Source organism: Schistocerca cancellata, chromosome 4, assembly GCF_023864275.1.
Source record: "Schistocerca cancellata isolate TAMUIC-IGC-003103 chromosome 4, iqSchCanc2.1, whole genome shotgun sequence".
NCBI lineage: Eukaryota > Metazoa > Arthropoda > Insecta > Orthoptera > Acrididae > Schistocerca > Schistocerca cancellata.
The window spans coordinates 203,218,469-203,244,007 of record NC_064629.1 but is presented as its reverse complement, the minus strand read 5'-3'; the positions used below and the strand labels follow the sequence as shown (position 1 = coordinate 203,244,007).

General features: G+C 37.4%; 1 protein-coding gene across 1 annotated transcript in view; it reads right to left on the bottom strand.

The window, feature by feature from the left end:
• Positions 1 to 16,385: 16,385 nt before the first annotated feature.
• Positions 16,386 to 25,539, bottom strand: part of LOC126184024 (uncharacterized) — a 344,076-nt gene continuing 334,922 nt past the window's right edge. Inside the window, exon 22 of the mRNA XM_049926377.1 lies at positions 16,386 to 19,520. Coding sequence (XP_049782334.1) covers positions 18,934 to 19,520 — 587 coding nt within the window. The 3' untranslated portion in view covers positions 16,386 to 18,933. The remainder of the gene's footprint in view (positions 19,521 to 25,539) is intronic.

The window sequence follows — 25,539 nt, the reverse complement described above, 5'->3', positions numbered from 1 at the left end:
TATGGGCAGTACATCTGTCCAATGTAAGAAGAACACGTCTATTTTGAGCAACCATTCGACTGTTGAAACGAAGAAGCCACTTGGGAAATGACATGCCATCGATCCAAGCTTTCTTGTGGTGAGAGTAGATGCAAGGTAAAGTGCCCATACCTATGTTTTTAAAACAACCTGCTTTCTCAGATTTACTGATAACCCAGGGACGAAACTTCTCACTGCCGTCAGCATTACAGCACAGTACAACAGTCACACATTGTTTGCTTTGTGCTCCACTGTGACACTTATCACCTTTTATCCCCAGGGTGTGATTTGGAAAAATATTGTAGAAAATCCAGTTTCATCCATGTTAAACACATCACACGAGAGATACTTTTCCCTCACTCGGTTGAATTCATGCAACCAGCTGTTCGCACTTTCTTCATCAACTTTATTTGCTTCACCACAAATTTGTACAGATGAAATTGAATGTCTCTTTTGCAACCGATACAACCAACCAGCAGAACAACGGAAGTGTTCGATATCCATATCTTTAGCAATATCATTTGCTTTTGACTGAATCTCAGGGCCAGTTAAAGGTATGTTAGATGCACGCATATGATTGAACAATCTAGCAGTAACGTCTCGATGTCTTCATACTTGGCGGTACAAAGTTGTTTAGATTTGTTTCCAGAACCTGATGCCGCAGCATTAATAATTTTTTCTCGATTCTTAATAATCGTAAATAAAGTAGATTTAGGTATTCCAAACTACTCTGCAATTGCTGTTTTCTTGGTAACATGGTCCACTTCATCCAGAATCTTAAGCTTTAACTGTACATTTAGAGCTATCTGTGCTACGGAACCGGTTGTAACTGTAGTTTTTATTCAGTATTCCAACTCGATGTGGTTACGACTAACAGAACACCTGTCAAATCTGGCACTGAGTATGTTCCTAAATGCTGCTGCACACATTATTGAATTTCTTACAACGTACAGCATTCGCTGATTGTTGAGGTGATAATCACAGCTACTGATCTACAATACATTAAAAACGAGTCAACAATAAATATAGTTAGCTTTGTGGCTACATTTCTTACATTCATTTTGGAAAAAAAATTACGCTTTAGAATACTCTAAGGTCGGAAGTTTGTATTACAGTGAAATTTAATTACACTAGGAACTGAAACAGAGTTCGTAATTCACCTTAACCGAAATTCGTGTTAACGGATAAAACATACCGTAAGAACTAATGTATTCCTGGTGGGACCAATATTTGTTTCGCATTAACTGAGAGTTTGCACTAACGAGGTTATACTGTAGTAATAGTAGTAGTAGTAACACTGTGTGGTGGTTAGTGTCATCTGTGAAGCATACTTCTTACAGAGGTCTAACAGTGGCATACTTTAATCTGTCTGGGAAAGCACCCTGAATTAATAATGCATTACATGACTAATCAAGGACATTGCATATTATACAGCCAAAATGTTTTAGTGTCTTATTGGAGATTTAATTTTCAGTCATGATTATCTTCCTTATTTCCATGTGGCTGTCAGATTAATTTCAGTTTTCCTAAATGTCCTGTTTATTGGTTATTAGGTGTACTGTTTTGCTTCCTCTTCAGAACTATTTGTACCAATTTTTAAAAACATATGACAGACATGAACTGTGTTTTACTGTGCTCTCATCGTCTTTAACATAAATAATCTCATTTTCCATGGCTTCTTTTCTACTCTTTCTTTTAACAATATTTCATGTCAATTTGACTCTATTGCCTGATCTGTTAGTTTCAGACAAACTATGTGTACTCCTGGATCTTTTACAACGTTACAGTGTTGTTCATAATATGAATTTATTTCTGGAATATTACTTGTTCTGGCTATTTTGTACATCTCCTTTCTTTGTGAAGAAAGCTGATACCTGTAGGAACCCTAAGTTTCTTTATGTATTGCTTTTAATTGTCTTCCTATGAAAACTACTTTCAAAAATAAATACAACCTCATTAAAGACATATTGAATCTAAATCACATCACCTTTTAAGCTTTATTTAAAATCTTCAGCTGTTTTGTTATTAATCAGCTTCAGTTTTCTTTAAGTGTTCCTGAACCACACAAAGAGCAAAGCTGTGTAACGTGAGTACTTGTGCATCATGATGTGACTATTAGCTTACCATGGGATAGGCATGTGTTTTTTCAGTTTCCACTTGTTGTGTGAATATATTACCAGGAAGTGTACTACTACCTTGTGCAACTTGGGCAGAGAAATTCATTACTCATAGTAAAGTGTAAGTGGCAAACAGCTCCTCTAGATCACTTTTACCAGATTCCATCAAATTAATACCTTTCTTCTGTCCAACAGCCATCACAATAAACCATCAAAATTGTTCATGAAAGTTTTCCTGTTATCCAGTGAGGACATGTATGCTGCACAAGCATATCATTTCCCCAATATTAATGAACAAGCACAGGCTTCTATATTCCGATCTGTACAGAATTGACTTATTTGTACATTTTTGTATTTACAGTATATTTCTTTTATGAATATGACTTCTCCTTTATCTGTATTGTATCTGTATGAATTGCAGCTAATTTAGAACCACTTACAATAAGAGCTTCTATACTTGTGGTTATATGTTGTTCAGACAGACAAATGACATTGGTCTCTTCGAAGCTATTATCTTCTAAACAAATTATTAACTTTATTTTTTATCCCCTTGTTCCCATTATTACAATGAAACAAGTTGGTTTCACCTTCACGACAGTCTTATAAGATTAACTCAGAGTCTCTGTCACTTTAATTTCCTTTCATAATATCCATCTAAATTTGACCTACAGCCAGTGTCTTACCTCACCCCCAATAACCACAGGTATTACTGGTGGACTAGTGTATGTTTTCTGATAATAGATCTGCTAACTTCTCCTTATTCTCCCTATTCACACTTAGGCATGAAAAGTATATCCCCATCTCCCTATAGTAAGTACAGTAAACTCACGTTTATCCAAACAAATTTTTCGGATTTTCACAGCTCACATGGGTGCTGTCTGATGCATCACACAGTTATGGTTTTTGGCTAGGTAGACTGACACTTGACAAGTCTGCACTTGGAGCCATGCATTCGCTGGTGTTTTTCAGCAGTTTAACACTAATCAGTGCACTGGCACGTGTCAAAAGTCCGAGCGTCGTCAATTTGTGCCTGTGTTGGTTGAAGTTTTAGCGTGTTTCTTGTTCGTATTGTGCAGGTTCCATGCAATTGCCATCTACTGGAACTCCTTGGAAGTACAGTACGTACAGTATTGCTCTATGCAGCACAACATAGCTCTGTCGAAACCGACAATGAGAGTGCGGTGCCAAACACTTTCCGCCTGTTGTCAGTACATCAGATGAAGCTGAGCGTTTAACAATTTAACAGTGAACATACAGTTGTGTTGCTACGTGGGCTTGGGTAGGACAGGGGAGAAGGAGATAGATGTGTTGAATGTTTTCATTCGATGGCTGCCACAGCCTGGTTTCAAAAGTCAAGAGGTTTGTCTAGTGTGTCTCGAGTGTTGTTAAGTCGTGCATCTGTGTGTTTTCGATTTAACGTTTCGTGCTCGTCCTACATGCTTTAATATGTCCAGAGATAAGTGCCCAAAAACTAAAACAGAATCAGAATCAGTCGAGTGTTGGTACGAACACACTGAACAAAAGCTTCGTGCTTTGCAGAGAATTGATGCTGGTGAGCCACGCGCGAAAGTTGCTGCAGATATGAAAGTCGGTAGGAGGTAATAAAATTAAAATCCTGTTTTTTCCTGCTGCCAAATAATGCGTATTTTTCCCTGTAAGAATGCAAAATAAATGAGCTTTGTTATTCAGCATTTAAAAACTTTGAGTTTTCATCATACTTTGGCACCTTTTTAACATGTCAACCCAATTTTTTCAGTCATAAACACGCAGGCTTATTCACAGCCACATCAATAACATTATACATACCCTACACACATTTTACAATCATATTTCATGGTATTGACTCAATTCAGGGTGTTTCAGGTGTGAAAACAAGCCAACTTCAGTTTATCTGAAAGTTTCATTATCCTAACTGGCCACCATCCTGATCATTTTGGATAAATGGGAGGTTACTGTATTGGATCAGCACGAATATGAGATTTTACATATATATGTCTGAAAGCGTGGCCCGCAGCTCCATGTTTACTTGCTTTACAGAAGAATTAACCTAGGTCTGGTCATGACACTACAGAACCTTCACAAAACTGCCATTTGTGTGTTCATCAGCTGCTCGTATTTGGTCCTGGTCACCACTAATACTGTACTTCTTAGTTTTAGCCACACTGCTTCCAGCTTTCCCCAGTGTCAACACCTAATCTTGGTGAAAATCATTACACATTTGCCCTAAGTTTTCTGTTAAGTAGCTAACACTAGCACAGAATGGTAAAACTGTTCCCAAGACCACAATGTGAATGAAGTTGCTTGATTAATACAGGCTATCCTACACATTTACAAAAAATGGTGCACCATTCTCAGCAATGAAACATAGTGAAAGAACAGTGCTCATAAAATGCCTAACACACAGGGACTGGAGAAGAGTGTCATGCATTGTCAATAACAAGTTACAAATCCAATAGGAATTGCTGCTGCCAATGGATGCAGGTCCATCTCAACCACCTAACAAACAATAATTTTGAAGGGAACAGCATGCAATTTTGCATTGGATCAATGCTCTCAGCAGTATATTAAAGCTAAAGTCTTCCACAGGCCAAACAACACTGTCACTGGATAACACCTGACTGGAGGCATCTCATGTGGTTTGGTGAATCACAATTTTGCCTTTTTACAAATGATACAAGGCACTTATTGCACCGATGATCCAATGAGGCATTGTCCTACACTGTGTGGAAGGTGTAGCTCAGAATGAAGGTTGTTCTATGATGTTATGGGGAATGTTTTTTGTACAACAACATGGGCCCACTTCCATATTTTTTTGCCTGTGTACTACTATAGTTCATATTACATATTCATAACATTAAATGAAATCCAAAGTTTTTTAGTAAAAAAATGAACTCTAATACTTCACTCCATCATTGTATAAACTCATTTGTTCCACATATTTGATTCATTAAACTGATTGGTTATCTGTTAGACATAGAAATATCAAACTAAATAAACTTCATGATTTAATATGTCACTGTCTCATATACACAGCTCATAATGCAGGAAAATAATTCTTTTTTGTATTCAAAACAAAACCCTGTGAATTTAGCTTACAATTCTACATATTTATTGCCCCTTTTTCCTATTTAGTCCTGAAAATTTTTAGCACCAGCTAATAAGCACTATAATGTATGCCACAGGTAAGGATGCAGATTAAGGAGATTGTTACTGAAACAAAGAAAACTTCTTTTTTAATTTACTTTTATTTAGTGTATATCTCATTTCTCTGTTTCTTTACACGTCTAACAAACATATTCATCATTAATATTTTACATTTGTACGCGATAAAACTTTGTTTCATTCTGATCTAAAACTTATTCAAAATACCAAACGTAGCTGTGAGATTTTTTTCATGCTCCCCAACATACAAATATATACAAGTAGTCATTTACTTAAAACATAAAGACAGTAACAGAAATGAGTCCTGGAATAGCACACATTTATATGAGAGCTTTTGCATCTCTCTGATCTATTACTTAAAATACCAAATGCAACATTGAGATTTTTTTCACTTACCCCCACATTCAGACATATACTAGAGTTCAGTTTATACATCATGAAAGTGAAAGAAGGTACTTAGAAGTGCACATGCACATCACAATAAAGGAAATTACAAACAAAAACCTCAGATGTGAAATTGCACAATATGTAAATATCTTAAATCTGCTTCAATAAACTATGATAAATGAATAGTGTGTGCATGTACATAAGAGGGTGTGTGCAAAGGGGTCTGTGTGTGTAAAGGGGTTTTCTGTGTGTGTGTTATGTGGTGGTGGTGGTGGTGGTGGTGGTGGTGGAGGTGGAGGAGGAGGTGGAGGAGGAGGAGGAGGAGGAGGAGGATGGGGGGGGGGGGGGGAAGGAGGGTATAATAAATGAAAATAAATTTGTACTTTTGTGTGTGCACCATTTGGTATGGTGTCATTTGAAAATATAACTAAGTCTTTACAAAACACATATAATTGAATGCATATACTATACAATATACTGACAATGACCTGTGTAAACAGAAACAAATTATCTAGAACTCTTATTTTACACATACATACATACATATACTACAATAAGACTACAATTAAAGATGGTGACTTGCTGAACTGAAATCACCTAGCTTCTTACAAATGTACACAATTTACAGGACTATGCCAATACATATTCTTTCCTTTGTGATGATAATTACACACTTTAGTCAAGTGTCAATTATTTATGGAACAAGCTTGTAATTAGTTTGATGTATTTACATGCTGTTACACAACTTATTTAGAACGTAACTTTATAGTTGTATTATGAGTAAGTTACAAAAATAATAATTTGTATATTTTTGCAGTTACAGAAAGAGTAGGCCTTCTATATACAGGTGGCAAAAACAGTTTCACAATTAAAAACATGTGTAACTTATTTACATAATAACACAACAGAAAAAACAATGTATGTATGAGGGAGGGAGGGAGGGAGGGAGGGGGTGGGGGAGGGCTACAATTCATAAGCAGATGAGCATCAATGAACTAAATTTCATCATTTTAGACTTCACTTGTGCACAAAAGATTGTTCTGCTTAATGATTTTCAATCATACATTTTTTGTCAGATTAAAAGTATAATATTTTGGACACTTACTCAGTTTTTATTTCACTGAGAATTACTAATTTAATTCAAATTCTTCCATACACTGGGTCCAGTAAACAAGACTTAAATTTCACATTGCTTAAAGTGACTTTTGCAACCATATTTACAAAACAACTCAGGTACATAAAATATCAAATACTACTGTTGCTATGAATCTGACTGGATTGATTCTTGTCTCTGCAATACGACCAAAATAAATTACATTTGTATTTGCTGCAAAACTGCTTGTAACACAACAGTAAATAGGCCTAAAAGATTTAATTACACACTTGTGTCTGTAATCTAGTGCTGTACAGCATATCACATGGCTCTTACCAGAACATGGGCTAAATTTTATGTTCTTACTAAATCAAAAAATACTTGTCAGTCTTTCTAAAATCATAAATGATTACACATATCTACGCTCAACCTTATAAGTTGATTAAATCTGACTGCTGGGTAATAGGATTGAAAATTTCAATTAAAGAGGAATTCTGTGTACGTAGCTGTAAAAACACAATGACTTGGCCACATTATGCATAGAAGTCAGCTGTTTTCTCACACAGACTGTAAGTACTTCCATGTCACATCATTTCAAAGAAACAACAAAATGTGTAAACTGTGCTCGAGTGTCAACGTGTGAAGCAATAAAAATATAATTTTAATTTATAATGAATGAATATCGTGTGCTTCTAACACTTCACTAAACTGAATGAACATTTTACAAACACACAGAAACTAATTGGAATTAAGTCACTCGTTATGACTATCCTGCTGTTAGATGAGGACACAAAACTTACTAAGTACATTTCATATTATGAAGTACAATGTAATTAATCACAGGAGTGAATACCATATATGTGAGCAACAGAGAATCTTCCTTCAGATTATACATGTACCCTCACACTTACCTGACTTACAGCTTATTTATTTTTTTTACTTTTGGGGAGAGAGAGAGAGAGAGAGAGAGAGAGAGAGAGAGAGAGAGAGAGAGAGAGAAACAGCTGCTACTTGGCTGAACTGGTCATAGGGTTCGTTCCACAGCCAGACACTTTTGATTTTTTGACCATTTAGAGATTGCTGTTCGATCATATGCCAAACATTTCACAGAGTATGCAAACTGTGAATGCTCTTGTGCATCTAATTTTTGATACTTGCAATGTTCTAATAGTCATTTTAAAGTAGAACAAGCATCCTGTAAGTATTATCTTCTGCTGGTGTTCTCTGTTATAATTTAAACCACCATGATGGCCTATTGAGACATCACACAAAAGTACAGCATTTGAGAAATGAAAAGATGACCCACCTGCACTGTTACTAAATTTATTTCAATATGTGGATCAGTTGCTATCAAACTGTTATCATGTGGAGTAGTTATTTATACAAAGGATGGCAAAACATGTATGCAGCCAATGAAGTTGGGCCATTTGATTATGACATACATACTTAGATGTATGTTAAATGAAGGAAAGGCAACCACTCACCCAAAGCTGACTGACGGGTGATGCATAGAAGTGCACAACAGAAAACAGTATTTACACTAGCTTTTGGGCTCTTGCTCGTTCTCCAATAAAAGTACGCACACAGATACCCAAACGCACACACCTGCCACCAGAGGTGTGTTCATTTGGTGTCTGTATGGTTGTCTGTGTGAATGTGTTTACTTCAACTAGAAAAAGTGCAAGAGCTCAAAAGCTAACATAAATACTGTTTTCTCTTGTGTGTTTCTTTGTGCCACACATTAGACGTCTATAGGTGAGAGGTTGCTTTTCATTTATTTTGTGTATTAATCCATCCAAGAATTTCCATTGTTATTACACACACATCTGATATTTTTAAATTTTGGTGTGGGCTGAAGCATAATATTTTCACTGTGTTCCACATGAAAATTATGAAAGGATGAAACAATAACTGTGATTTTTACAAATTACTAAATTTTAACAGTCAAAGGCAACAATGGTGTCTTTTGAATTTATATATTTATGCAACTTTGGCTACTGTGTCATCCTCAAGATTATGTACAGTATTTCATGCTAATACATTAATGCAGGAGTAATTTTTCACATAATCATTTCTAACGTTTTCATGATTATACTGTGTAAATGTTGTGTTCTAATTAAATGAGACTATGATACATCCCATTACAGCCAAGTCACATATTATCCACATTATCACACTTTGTAATTGTTCTACCAAACAATGGAAGATGCAAGATGGAATAATGACAATATTATGAAAAGGATAGAGTGCTTACTCATCATATAGCAGAAATGCTGATTCACAGACAAGGACAACAAGAAGACTAATAAAGACGTAAACTTTCGACCAGAAAATCTTCTTCTGATATAGCCTCGACAACACACACATACACAGCTCGTAAATGAAGCTCACACACAGATGACCACTGCCCTAACAGCCACAGACAGTGGTGTGTGTGTGTGTGTGTGTGTGTGTGTGTGTGTGTGTGTGTGTGTGTGTGTGTCTGTCGGTCGGTCGGTCCATTGCAGAAGGCCGTCTGGCCAAAAGCTTGTGTGTTTAGTAGTCTTTTTGTTGGGCGTGTCTAGAACTTAGTAACTGTTCTCATAGACAGAGCTTAATGACTCAAGCAAAATTATGGCTCCCAACCTGCTAATTGCTTACTTTGACCTACAGAATGAAAAAGCCACAAAATGCTGGTGATTTTGCAATTATTAATGACAAAGACAAGATAAAACTAATGCAGTAAATAAATTAAGGCTATCACTTGAAAGTGTGCATCCGCATTTCAGTTGTCAGCATATCTGTCTGACATGTAGAGAACCCACATTTGAATGCAAGGACTGACAAAAAAATTTATTTCTAACATTAATACATTGGGGGGTGGGGGGATTTTATGTCAATGACATATGCCACCATAATGAGATTTTCACTCTGCAGCGGAGTGTGCGCTGATATGAAACTTCCTGGCAGATTAAAACTGTGTGCCCGACCGAGACTCGAACTCGGGACCTTTGCCTTTCGCGGGCAAGTGCTCTACCATCTGAGCTACCGAAGCACGACTCACGCCCGGTACTCACAGCTTTACTTCTGCCAGTATCTCGTCTCCTACCTTCCAAACTTTACAGAAGCTCTCCTGCGAACCTTGCAGAACTAGCACTCCTGAAAGAAAGGATATAGCGGAGACATGGCTTAGCCACAGCCTGGGGGATGTTCCCAGAATGAGATTTTCACTCTGCAGCAGAGTGTGCGCTGATATGAAACTTCCTGGCAGATTAAAACTGTGTGCCCGACCGAGACTCGAACTCGGGACCCGAGTTCGAGTCTCGGTCGGGCACACAGTTTTAATCTGCCAGGAAGTTTCATATGCCACCATACTAACACCTGATGACATCATAGACGGAGGATATATGACTTGCAAAACATTTCTGGAGGGAGGAGAGGCAGAAAATTGGGTGAGTAAATACACAAATCGGAGCCATAATCCTGTGAATTTTAGTATGCAATGTAACAAAACGAATGTGATATATTTTCAAGGTGTAACTGTTAAATAAAAATTAATGAAGAAAGATGAAATGAATATCTAGTACAAACAACAGAGTCCAATAACTTGATTTTGAACTGGCAGGAACACAAAGGAAAGTATCGTTCCTTCACTTTGAGCATTAATGTTGCAGAATTATTCATATGGAAAACCATTAGAGTACATGAATATATATGGAAACTGCAGAAGCTAATGTAATACACAAACTAGGATCAAAAAGCAAGTCCTGTGAAAGTGAACAGCTGTGCGAATAAAAATTTAACTAGGACAAATGAGTGAAAGAACAACAAATGTTTCAGAATTCTAAAAAAAATTCAATCAATTGTGGCACAGAATCTTCCTTAAAAAGAATCTCAAAGTGTGCACATCAGGCTAAGACCAACAGATCAGGCATTAGACATATCACAAAACTTATTCCCAGACGTCCTGCTTCCGGCCATAATCTATTGGTGGTTGTAAGTCTAGTGCCAGTTTTAAGAATACAGATAAAATGTGCAGTACAATTAAATTGTATGTTGATATGAATGAAGTAAGAAATTTTCTGAAACTGTAAGGAATGGTCAAAATAGGAACAGATTTGGTAGGAAGGTGAAATTTACAATAGAAAGAACACAGTATTTTGAAAAAAAGGTTCCAAGCACCAAGCATCACAGCAAAAATCAAGCATCATACATAACATATGACTGATGGTGACTCTAACCAGGGAAACAACGAAACTTTCACTGACTTTTGTAGTCACGAAAAGGTAAAACGATAGCACTGATATTTATGAATAAAAATTTGTCATCATCATTATCATCATCATTATTTATAACTATTCATTTTTTTATTTTTTTCAAAATTGTGCTCACAAATGGCATGAATGAGAAAAGAAGGAAAAATACTACAGGGAAATGAACATGTGACACAATTAAAAAAAGTAGTGTAGAACAGACTGAATATATTACTGATAACTCAAAAATCAGATTAACACTATGGGCAACATAAGCAAAAGAAATAAGTACCAATGAAAGGGATTGGTAGATAATGGGGTTAGACAATATTTCAGCAGAATACGAAATTTATGTATAATTCTCTAAATGTGGATTAAAAAATCACTGTTAGCATCTTAATGAGTGCCACATATGTTGAAAGAATGTAATGAAATGAGACCATATGGGATGCAGCATTAAATTCAAATCCAATGGTTGTCTGAAGGAAGATTTCAACTCAATAAAAATGAAATTTATTGATGAAATAATGGCACAGTTATTCAGACAATTGAGGAAATAGTATCATGAATGCTAACTGATTTGGATCACAAAATAAAGTAAAGACGGTGTTTGCTTTAAACATGGAAACAGAAAAGATTGTAACAACTACAGAGGTATCTCTTTAATCAGCGTTGTGGGTAAAATCTTCACAGGTATTGTTGAAAGGAAAGTGCGAGTATTAGTTGAGGACCAATTGGATGAAAATCAGTGTGGGTTTAGGCCTCTTAGAGGTTGTCAGGACCAGATCTTTAGCTTACGGCAAATAATGGAGAAGTGTTATGAGTGGAACAGGGAATGGTATCTATGCTTTATAGATCTAGAAAAGGCATATGACCAGGTTCCTAGGAGGAAGTTATTGTCTGTTCTACAAGATTATGGAACAGGAGGCAAACTTTTGCAAGCAATTAAAGGTCTTTACATGGATAGTCAGGCAGCAGTTAGAGTTGACGGTAAATTGAGTTCATGGTTCAGAGTAGTTTCAGGGGTAAGACAAGGCTGCAACCTGTCTCCACTGTTGTTCATATTATTTATGGATCATATGTTGAAAACAATAGACTGGCTGGGTGAGATTAAGATATGTGAACACAAAATAAGCAGTCTTGCATATGCGGATGACTTAGTTGTGATGGCAGATTCGATTGAAAGTTTGCAAAGTAATATTTCAGAGCTAGATCAGAAATTTAAGGACTATGGTATGAAGATTAGCATCTCCAAAACGAAAGTAATGTCAGTGGGAAAGAAATATAAACGGATTGAGTGCCAAATAGGAGGAACAAAGTTAGAACAGGTGGACGGTTTCAAGTACTTAGGATGCATATTCTCACAGGATGGCAACATAGTGAAAGAACTGGAAGCGAGGTGTAGCAAAGCTAATGCAGTGAGCGCTCAGCTACGATCTACTCTCTTCTTCAAGAAGGAAGTCATTACCAAGACTAAGTTATCTGTGCACCGTTCAATCTTTCGACCAACTTTGTTGTATGGGAGCGAAAGCTGGGAGGATTCAGGTTACCTTATCAACAAGGTTGAGGTTACGGATATGAAAGTAGCTAGGATGATTGCAGGTACTAGTAGATGGGAACAATGGCAGGAGGGTGTCCACAATGAGGAAATCAAAGAAAAACTGGGAATGAACTCTATAGATGTAGCAGTCAGGGCGAACAGGCTTAGATGGTGGGGTCATGTTACACGCATTGGAGAAGCAAGGTTACCCAAGAGACTCATGGATTCAGCAGTAGAGGGTAGGAGGAGTCGGGGCAGACCGAGGAGAAGGTACCTGGATTCGGTTAAGAATGATTTTGAAGTAATAGGTTTAACATCAGAAGAGGCACCAATGATGTTAGCACTGAATAGGGGATCATGGAGGAACTGTATAAGGGGGGCTATGCTCCAGACTGAACGCTGAAAGGCATAATCAGTCTTAAATGATGATGATGATGATGATGGTGTTTGCTCATTCCAATTACAGGCAACTAAAAAAAGGCAAAATAGTAAACAAATGAACAGAATCAAAAGCATACATAATTTTAAACTTGATTTCAAACAAGGTTACATTACTGAAGGTGCAAACTTGGTCCCATGTTTAATCAGAATACTGTTACAACATTCATTCTATGAAAGAAACTACATACAATATAAAATGAAATCAATTTCTGAAAACACTGAGACTGCAAAATTATATTGTTCTAATGTGCAAGTTAATTATAACCGGTGGCGAGCTGTTCTAGTCAGACACCCCCCCCCCCCCCCCCCCATCACTCTCTCTCTCACACTCACACACACACACACACACACACACACACACACACACACACACACACACAGAGAGAGAGAGAGAGAGAGAGAGAGAGAGAGAGAGAGAGATGTAGCACTTTATTTCATTGAAATGTATTCATTCCCACGACAGTTTACTCAGCATTTCACTGCAATCCTCTCATGAAGAATCCAAATACTGGCATTTCAAGGGCAATTATTTTATTTTTTTGTATAATAAGATGTAAAAACGATCACTAGAAAAATGAATATATTTCAGTTCTATATGTCATATCAGAGTTGCATTGTAGTCGCATTGAATTTCGTTTTCGATGCGGCTACAACTCTCTCCCATGGTAAATGTTATCTTTGACTCAGTTACTTCCTTGGATTTAACCTTTGATCGTATAATTTTGAATTTATTCTAAAGATGTTTGATAAAGAATCTATGATAATCCTTTCCTTTTATCTCCCCTTTTTGTATGCTATTGTCAGTATTTGAATGATATAGATGTTAATCAAAATATTACAAGTGTAGATTTTATCGTCAACAGTTGCCATCACTGTCTTCCCTACTTCAAGTTTCCACAAAGTTTGTTAGTTGGGGTTTCTGTCCTTGGGGCGTTACAGCTTGTCTCCGATTAACACGCGCCATTGAAGACAGCGCTCTCGGTTTTTTTATTTAAGAAGTCTCCGAGCTAGTCATATATCCGGTAACCTATTCCGTCTGCTCGTACCTTCATTAACAGTCTACAGTGGAACACCGTGCCAAATCTAGGAATATGGAATCTGCCTGTCGCCCTAAATCATAGGATATGAGTTTCGCAAGAGCGAGATTCTGGGTCAGAAGCTTTTCATCTCAAGGAATGTGCACCCCTGGTAGCTGAGTGGACAACGCGATGGACTGGGTCGGATATTTTCTCCACTCAGGGATTGGGGGTTGTGTTGTCCTTATCATCATAATTTCCTCCCCATCGACATGGAAGTTGCCGAAGTGGCTTCCACTGAAAGACTTGCACCAGGCGAACAGTCTACCCGACAGGAGGCCCTAGCCACACGGCATTATTATTTTTCCATCTCATTTCTACTGAGATTTGTTCAAGAATTCTGCTGTAAACCGATGTCAAGCACATTGGTTTCTAATTTTACGGGTCCGTTCCTTTACGCTTCTTAAACGCTGGAGTGACCTGCGCTTCTTTCTAATCGGTTGGAACTTTACGTTGGACAAGACATTCGCGGATAAACACTCTACACCCAACGGCTACAAATACAATAGCCTAAAAGAAGTACATGTGTGCCCATGCGCCTTTGAAAGAGATCCCTACAGCTGATCACCCTTCGGTGATCCACTGAGGTGCTTTACTAGCTTCCTAACAGTCCTTTTTATTGAATGTGAATGTTTGAAGATGGTATGTCAACTCCTTGGAATTCAAAGAAAAATATTAGAGATTGTTTGCAATTTCAGAAAACTAATAAGAGAAAATATAAAAATTTAGTTATTATGCTGTTTTTGTACAAAGATAAAATATCATTATGAATCAAAACATGCACATAACTGTAATTTTATGCACTGTTCTACAACCACAGCAAACTAAACGTATGCCCATTTTAGCAGTAACTACTGGTTCCCTTCACTTTTCCCCAACTTCTGATTACCCCTAATGCTGTTCATATCCAACACAGTTACAAATACTGTGTAAAATTGATGTTCAACAATTATCCAAGATGCATTGAAAATTTATAATTTCATGAAAAGTTTCCTCATGAGAATTTAACCATATATTTTTATTATGAACTGCAAATTCAGATTTCAGACCGCACAATAAAATAGTAGTATATGGTCAACATGTACATAAAGTGTAAATGTGCCTTTTGCAACTATAAAACCTTTTGATCTGCTAGTCACTATCAGAAGTCACCTTAATTTCTGCATAAAAGTTCTTTCTCAGAATATATATATATTCTCGAGCTTACAGAATTTATAAAAGGACATTCATCAGGCAAAAGAAAATGATGTATAGATGCTGAAAGGAAGGAGAAGTCATACCCAGCTCTAAATCTGGAGAAACTAGACTAATGATACTTTTTATTCCCTTCACCATGTTTACATTTTACACTTTCGTTTCCTGCTTCTCATATTTCCCTTTTTGCTAGTGGATGAATTTTGAAATTTCTGAAAACTAAACATTTAACGATGTTTTTAAATTCATGTTTGTCTTAGACTAGCTCTAGTCTGCCATATATTCCTGTCTTTCTACTTTTGCAGCCAGTAAACGGGCTCTCCTCTTTTATAGTAAATATTGATATTCATTCTGAATAAAAAGTGAGACAATTTTAAACCTTTTTTAAAGAATTATACTTCAAAATGGTGTCATATACTTAGTTCTGATCACTGGGCATTTGAAATGATTACCAGCAACATTTCTGAGTTCTAGACAGCTCAACTGATTTTCATGTAGATTCACCAAACAATATGCAACCACATGTCATATTTTGACGAGCTCACACCTGTTAGTATTCCACATGTTCCCATGAAACTTGCAGTCATAAAGCACTCAAGGACCAAGATATGGAGACTGTGACAATTCACAGTCAATAACTGAGCAAATATTTGATGTTTTTTGCTTAGTCAAAGTGAACTCCAGCAAAACAGTGTAATCAAACACACATCTTATGGCAGAAACACTTATCTGCAGATCAATCTTCTTGTTGCTCGAAGTCACTATCTGATATATGTCAATATGAGTGTCTCAAAATTTTGATATGTTATATACATAAGGGCCCCTGTACCTGCAGCCATTACAGAATTAAATGTTAAGAATATTTGTTTGAGATGAACCACTCAAATAACACCACTACTATTCGCAAAATATATTGTGGGAACTATAGTAACATCATTAGTTATCACTTGTTATTTCTTCCACTTATGATGGGTCATGTTATGATGTTATGATGTTTCAACAGTTTACCTGTCAATATTTTCACAATACTAGCATTCTTCACTCTTGGCATCATCACTGAGACTTTGTGTAAACGGACTTCTATGGAATCTGGGACGGGAGTTGGAATATTTTGTTTTTCTCTTTTGATGAAGGGTTAACCTTATGTTGTTGGAGGAGGAGGAGGAGGAGGAGGAGGAGCAGGAGGAGGAGGAGGATGTGGTGATTAGCATTTAACGTCCCGTCGACAATGAGGTCATTAGAGATGGAGCACAAGCTCGGATTAGGGAAGGATGGGGAAGGAAACCAGCCGTGCTCTTCCAAAGGAACCATCCCAGCATTTGCCTGAAACAATTTAGGGATGGCTGGAGACATGATTGAACCATTGTCCTCGCACATGCAAGTCCACTGAGCTAACCACTGCACCACCTCGCTCGATCTTATGTTGTTAAGAATAAGATTTGACGACAGTGTATCACAAATTGGCTTTTGTACTATACTGAAAGAGGAAAACCAGAAAAAAAATGTTTCACAATTTACATTGTAAAGCAGTCCCAGACACATAATAAAAACTAGCTATGACCTATATGATATGCAGAGTAGTCTTTCAACAAGATAAAACTACAACAGAACGAATTATACTTCTTTCCCCCCCAAGTACTAAATAATGCTAATAATGCTAAGTGTGTGCCCTTTCACCCATTTCTGATCTCTATGAATTTCTTACCACATGGGCAGGCCCTCCACTCACTTTGTACTCTTAATTCATTCACCATTCACTCTCATTATTCCTTCAATCCCAGTCTCACTCATGCAGTGTTTCTTTAGCTGTTTGTAATTCCTGAATTCATTCTCTTATCTCTAACATCCAGTGCCCCATGCTCCTGCACCTGATCAGATACCACACATATTTCTCAAATGCTTGCCTACTAATTGTGTGTGTGTGTGTGTGTGTGTGTGTGTGTGTGTGTGTGTGTATATATATTCTTTGTGGTCTGGTTCTAAAACTTTACTGTAACACTAAGACCAGTGTCTTAGTTCAATTCGCAGTCTGGCACAGAGTTTTGATTTCTTAAGAAGTTTCATCGTGTGGTTTGTCTATGCCATTTCTAACACTAGCTTTCTTATGAAACACCATTAACAGAAATAAACTTGTAAGATATATTTGCTCCTGTGTACAATATAATGCAGTGACTCTCGAGCATAAACATTTAACTATATTGCTCCAATATGGAGTTGAAAAAAACTGTAAACTGAACTTCACATACATATATATACCTAACAGTGATTAACCTTAATGTTAATTTTGTGTGCCCAGTTGTGTTCTCAGCAGACATTTTTTTGTGCAACAGCAAGTGAAGTCCTCCTCATTAAAAGAAAACAACAGACATAACATTTATATATGTACATGTATATCACCAAGTAATTCAACAGCAACACAGTGACTAGTTTACACTTACAGCATATGATATGAAATGTACCGTTGCTCTACTTAATGTTTAAAAAATCATAAAGTAACATAAAACTAAGTGTATCTTATATACAATGTACTAGGAAACACTGAGAACATATATTTCTCAGACAGTTTATAAAATAAAACTTTCATTAGGAAGAGAGAGTTTCATTAACTTCATCTTGGACCAGGCAACAATAAAATAAATACTCAAGCTCTAGCCATAATCACAAGTAACAACTAGAAATATTTTGCAGCAACAGATTTGAATATGAATGCCTTTAAGCAAATCATCTTCCTTTCTCTTCCTAACATCTATTTGATAAACTTCACAAGTTCCTCAAGGAAAGAGAGAAATATATAACTAATACATACTTTCCTTGCACAGTTACGAGTTTCTTTCTCAGCAGTGCTAATCTGACATCCACACCATTGACAACATAACATTTAAAACACTTCAGTAACATACAAAGTAAATGAGAAACAAACATCTACTGTAAAGTTGATAACTGGGATAAGGAAATGTCTAATGGAAAAGCTACTACTAGCTGTTACATGCATAATATCCACAAGCAAATCACAGAAATCACTTTGGTCAGTTTACAATAACATGCCTGCATCCTTATTATAGTAATAATAATGATGGTGATAATAATAATAATAATTATAATTGTAAACCATTTGGTAACAGTGGATAGCTTGAGAAAGGTACTCTATAAGAGTGAAAATAAAATTCTCAGAGGCGCAGCTATTAAATTATTTCACAACAAATGCTTAAAAAAAAGTGTCAACTAACAGTGGTTCAGTCAAGTGCTACATGCAGACATCTAATGGGAGTCAACAAATAACGCTCAGCTGATTCTCATGTTAACCATTTTCTTCATTACAGTTGTGCTAAATCTGAAATAATAAGCTATGCAACACTGAAATCAGAAACTGTAATGCTTAGTGTGCACAATTGTTAAATTTCACTTTCTTATTAAAAACAGTTACATTATAAGCAAACATGAGAAAGTTCACACGTCTTGAAAGGTGAGAATAATTCTTCTTTTGCTAAGATCTTAAAAAGTAGAAAGTTCATATTCCACAAATCCATATATATTTATATATAAAATATAATCATCACATTACAATATAATGTTCATTTCTCATTAACAGCTCTCACTTTATGTTTTGCATTATCAGAATAACATATTAAAAACTTTATAGAGATCAACTATATTCAATTTGTACAGCAACAGTTCAATGATGAGATGATGGTTTCAAATATGATTCGGATGCAGTTGAATAGAATGGCTGTGGATTCGCTGTGCTTGTGGTATGAGTGACTGCTACGTGCCCAACATAGTGTGATGTGGTTTCTTTTGGAGAGCTTTGCGGTATCACTGGTTCAGAATATGTCCCTCGAACCAGGTACTGGCTTTCAGAGATGCTGTGTGCTACCGATGCTGACTCTGAACTCTCAAGGAATGTAGCAGCTGGTAAGACACCAATTTTACCTTTCACTGGACTTGTGGCGACACTGCTCTTGGGATGAAGGCCTGCAGTAAAGGGCTGATAAACTTGTCCTTTCATTGAATACAATGGACTATACGCTGGCCCACTAACAACTGGTGCATGTAAAGTCGGTGTGTATAAGCCAGAAGAATAGTTTCCACTGTCAGAGCTGTAAGGACATATCTTATGGGCAGCTGAATAGACGCTTACCATAGGTGGTGATAACAATGTATTTGGTGGCATAACTGAATCTGAGTGAGAGATAATCTGAGGTGGAGGATGAGGTAACAGCAGTTTCCTTTTTAGATCACTGTTACTCTCTTGTATTAAACCTGAAAAGAGAATACAATTATTAAAATGCATACAAAAACCACAAAATTTTATTGTTTCAATAATGGCTTAAATTATAAATTAAAAAGCACAAACAGCTGTCTTTTGCATAATAAATGAACATTCATCATGAAATAAAATTTCTGAACAATGAAGAGAGTTCTTTTACAGTGTCAGGGTCAATCTACTGTGTATAGCAGTAGTTTGTCACTGGATGAGGAAAATGTTATCTTTTTTCCCATAGTACTACTGGAATGAACAGTATTTTTTTGTGAATACATCATTACAACTAATTTTATTACTATGTCCTCAGAGTCTTTTGCTTTGGCATACCTGAATAAGATCTAAGTTTTCGAGCTCTGTCATTTCAAATAAAATCCTTTAGTTTGTGACAGCTCTCTCTGCCATCTTCCGAAGCAGAAACTACTGACTGTCATGGTTGGCACAATGTTCCACTTATACAGGCATGGCATCAGTGTCTGGAACTTTCCATAAGGATGAAATTACAAATACCAGTGGGAAGACATTTTACACAGATTCTGGTAAATCTAGCCCACCATAGGGTTGAGTGATGTCTGCTGATGAGAAGGACTGGCATCATGTTCAAAATGCTCCTGCCTTTCTGTAAACACAAGCAACTGTCTTTGTTTCTGCCCAGTGTCCAAAGCCTACCCCCATGCCTCACTAAGTGTATACACCTGATCTAGGTTAAAATGATTGCAGTTTATTCTACTCTCACCAGCTCCTTTATAACGGAATTCCAATATGATCACGCAGCACGAACTAGGATCTCATTTTTTCAAATTGTGTTTTGCTTTCCTTTTCTAGACAGGGTGCAGAAAGAGTCAACTTCTCAAGCTCACTTTGCTTGATGCGTCATATGTGCTCGGCACAATGCTGACAGTGTGAATTGGTTGGCCTATGTAGATACTGTTTCATTTGCTAAGGACACCATAAGCACTGGGCACTGAAAGACTTATACTGTCTTTATGGGGTGTGATATGTCTCAGACCTTAAGAGGTGGTCTGGACTAGAGCCCTGCAAGCACATGGCCTATCTGTGTGGCCCGCATGCATCTGCAGGGTGCAAGGGAGAGAGTGTGAATATACTTTGCAAATGTTGGCGGAAGGTGCTGAATATGACCGATGTTATCTCGCCTGATAACACAGCCATGGAAGTGCTTGATGGCAGCCACAAAGAAGTCACGCACTTATCTACCAGCCACGCAGATGCCACGCACTTGAATTCGCTTGCACATGCCTGATGCACAATGCTTACCACTACATCTTATGTTTCCTTCCTCTTTCCGGTCAGTGTTGTTAGCATTATCACTGTTACTGGTCATATTAGTTCATTTGTTCAATTTAGTCACAAGATGAGTGAACAGCAGTACAACATTGATGCAGGAATTCAACTGTGTACCTAAATATTAAAAAGAGTGGGCAATAAAGTACATGCTTGTCTGATGCGTTCATTTATTAAAATATTTTTCCCCTTTGTAATCCGCTACACAAATCATATTTTACAAACTGCCACTTTGCAGACAAAGCCGAAATCTAATCCACCATTACATTCTTCACATTGCTCATTGGAATTTCTTGACAGTTTCTGACCAACTGCTTGTACTTGTTCGAGTCCAGTTGTTGCTACTGTATCTTCATTTTCACAACCATCTCTCTGAAGCATAAAGTTATGCAAATAACATGGACCTTTTAAATTATCTACAGAAAAATCCAATGTACTCTTTCTTTTCAAACAACATTTAATTCAAACTCATGCAATCATTGGTTCACATTTCATTTCACTGGAACAGTGCTGAGAGACTGAAGGAATGAAATAAATGGAGATACCCCATTGTGCTGCTCACAACAGCAGCTGCAGAAATGTGAAACAACTGTGGCAGCATGCCCTGTACATGATGCTGTTTAGACAGCTGCTAAAGAAGTGTGGCACGTGGCTTCCACCCAGCTTAAAACTTCAGGTGGACCCCACACAGTCTAATAGGGCAGCACCAACTGTGCTGATGTGATGTAACTACTTCATCTGGCATTCCAAGTCACTGCCAGATAAATATGGTGCATTATACTTTGCCACACTACACGTCTGTGGAAAATAATGCCAATTTATGAAACTTTCTCCTTTTGTTGTGCTATTATCTCTGTACTCAGGAGAGTAAGAAATGATACCGAGTTCAATATTCATACTGTTGGTCTTGTGGAGGATTATCCAAGTATTTATAATCGCAGCAGTGCTGTGTTTAACAGAGCATCGGGATGCAGAACATAAAGATTGAAAAATGACTGCAAATGAAATATCAGAGGTAGGTGCAACAACTGAAATTAATTTAAGGAATTTACAGAAAACAAAGAATATGTAGACCTAAACAGAAATATGTCATGTGGTTTCATATGAGCCAACACCTGGAACTTTGGCAATAAAATACCAAAAGAACATTCTACATTCCTTCCCCTAGTTAATCCATAATTAAAAATACACCATTCATCACTTAAATGTCTAGAAGGATTTGCCCTGATCACGGTATGTGTATTGAGAGAGGAAAACTGCTGTGTTCTTGCAGCAGTGGCATAGGATCTAGAAGCGAGACCTCATCTCTTAACAATGTTTTACCAAAAGAACTTTACCAGTACTTACAACATGACATGCTAGTTGTCCAAATGTATGCTGTATTTAATTTAAGACACACAACATGTTTCAGAAAGTATATAGCACAGTGTCCCACTGCAGACTGTTAATGAAGGTAGGAGCATATGGAATAGGTTCCCATATTTGCAAGTGGCTCGAAGACTTTTTAAGTAATAGAACCCAGTATATTGTCATGAACAGCAATTATTTATTAGAGACAAGGGTAACGTCAGGAGTGCCCCAGAGAAGTGTGATAAGACTGCTATTATTTTCCCCCTCGTTAAAAACTTATACGGGTTGTTAGAGGGAAGTGAGAATATAATATTTTGAATAAGAATCCATGTCATGAGACATACTGTTTCTGTTATATGAAGCTTTCAATTCAGATGTTTAACTCATACACTTCTGCTTCAGAAATTGAATTAGGCTTGACACAGTACAATTATTAGGTAACAATTTGAAAGGAAACATAAAGAAACATAGTTTATCATTTACACACATTTTTTTGTATTAAAACTTACACATTACACCTTTACACTAATCTGAAACAAAAGAACGCAGCATACTGTATGTACAGAACAGTATTGCTGCATTACAACAGCAGATCAATGTGGCACGACCAATTTTGTTACCAACAATGTACCTATGAAGCATGTGCTGGTACACTCTCACCATTCCACATAGTTACTCATCAATTTCTAGTGCACTGGCCAGAACTCATGCCAGCAGATCTTCCTCTGTCTCTATAGGAGTCTTGTAAGTTAAAATTTGCATATGACCCGACAATTAGTAGTCTATATGAGTTAAATCCGGTGATCGCAGTTGCCATGCAGTAGCACCACCTTGGCCTATCCATCTTTCACCGTATCGACTGTTGAGATGTGTGTGAACTATATGCGAGAAGTGAGGTAGGGCACCGTCATACTGAAACCACATTTCCCGACAAACATTTGGTTGCACAGCTTTCAAGAACGAATTCTATATGTTTTATAGGAAGATCATGTATGCCGGACCAATTAGCTTGAGTGGAAGAAGTTATAGCCCAATCACACAACTGTCCAGAATACCTGGACACACATTAATACCAAACCAGTGTTTGAAATGCCTGAACACATGCGGCACAAGGGTGTTTGTAAACTCAGACATGGCTGTTTCAGAAATTCGAAACACAGTCCCTAGTGAACTCCATCTGCAAACAGAACTCAATGTGGAAACATGGATGTGTCAATGTAACAGCGCACGAACCACATGCAACAGGCAATATGTTGTGGAGAATTGGCTGGACCCATAACGTGTACCCTTTGTAAGTGGTACGAGTGTAACTGTTGCCCACACACTCGTAGTCCCAGACTGTGCCTAACCCACTGTACGCACAATGGTTCAAGTACTAATTGAGGGGTTCTCTTCAACGCAATGCAGTACATCTTCTTCAAATTCGAGCATATGGCATTGCCGTGGAGCATCACAATCCTCCCTCCTCATGATGAAGGTACCTGTTTCTTGGAGCCAATGTGTAACCTGGGCAAAAAGTTTGTGCAGTGGCTTGCTACACTGTGGAAAACAGACAACTAACAGCTCTTCCATTAACTTGAGCTTCACCATACACAAGAAGCTGTCTGTGTATTTGGAAAACATGCACCGAACAATGTTTACTGTATCAGAGATGCACAGGCATTGAATAGGTCTCGCAGAAAGGCAGACACTTAAGTGACACTGGATGAACGCCTGACGTAGTACATGTCATCTTGTCTGCCCTTTCCCATACCAGGACACGCAACTTTTGAAATTTTTCTCTTTCCCTCAGCAGTTGGGCATGCATAACACATCTGAACTGAAACTGTTACAGAACAGAACCAGTATGTTTCTGTATATGAGTTCCTGTTCAAAAACAATGTGCCCACTTTCCTCCACAAGTCCTGGAAGTTTGTAATGGGAATTCCCAACACCCTGTATACATAAACGATCTGGTGGACAGGGTGGGCAGCAATCTGTGGTTGTTTGATGATGATGTTGTGGTGTATGGAAAGGTTTCAAAGTTAAGTGACCGTACAGTATGACTTTGATAAATTTTCTACTTGATGTGATGAATGGGAGCTAGCTCTAAATGTAGAAAAATGTAATTTGATTTGGATTAGTAGAAAAAACAAACCTGTAATGTTCGGATACAGCTTTAATAGTGTCTTGCTCAATACAGTCACATTGTTTAAATATCTGTGTGTAACATTGCTAAGCAATACGAAATGAAATGAGCATGTGAGGATTGTGGTATGAAAGGTGAGTAAACGACTTCTGATTTATTGGGAGAATTTTGGGAAAGCACGGTTTAGCTGCATAGGACACCACACCTGTGCATCCCTATTCTTGAGTACTGCACAAATGTTTGGGATTTGTACCAAGTCAGATTAGAGGAAGATGTTGAAGCAATTCAGAGGCAGGCTGCTAGATTCATTACCTGCAGGTTCAGACAACACACGTGTCATGGAGATGCTTTGGGAACTCAAATGAGAATCCCTGACAGGAAGGCGAAGTTTTTTTGAGGAACACTATTTAGAAAATTTAGAGAACTGGCATTTGAAGCTGGCGGCAGAATGATTCTACTACCACTAACACACACATTTCGCATCAGGACCACGGAGATAAAATATGAGAAATCAGGGCTCATACAGAGTCATATAGACAGTTATTTCTGCCTCACTTTATTTGTGAGCGAAAGAGGAAAGGAAATGACTCGCAGTGGTACAGGCCATGCAACTTAGGTGGCTTGCAGATTGTAGATGTAGGTGTTGACATGATCTCATTATCAAGTTCTTAAAATTATTATGCTATGCCATGCCATAGTGGGATCATGTCTTCCTGAAACATGTTGTGTTTTTAATTTAAATACAGCACACATCTGGAAAACTTGTGTGTTATATTTTATGTACTGATAATGAAAAATGGACGTACTGTGACTTCAAAATGGACTTAATACTCTCGCATCACCGTTTCAGCCATACTCCCAATGCCAATGGATAAAAATGACCCATTTGCATCTCTAACAGCTAACAAAACAATAGAAGGAAAACCTTTGTAATTTTAAAATGGAAATACAGATGTAGTAGGGGCTTTCAGTCTAAGGTAATTTCCATATAATCTACCAATACAGTTTGGTAGATTCCATAGTTCCCAATAGTGATCAGCAGGATTTTTTCTTTAAATTTCTAGCATTGGTGTTTGTTATAATGTCAAGTTTAACACATATATTTCAGAACGACACAACACACAGTCACAGAGTAAGTTGACAAGCAAGACATGTGTACACGTTAGCATTCGAATGAGCACCAAGTCCCAGTCTAGCGGCCGCTGCTCGGCTGGACGCTTAGGTGGCGCAGCTGCTGC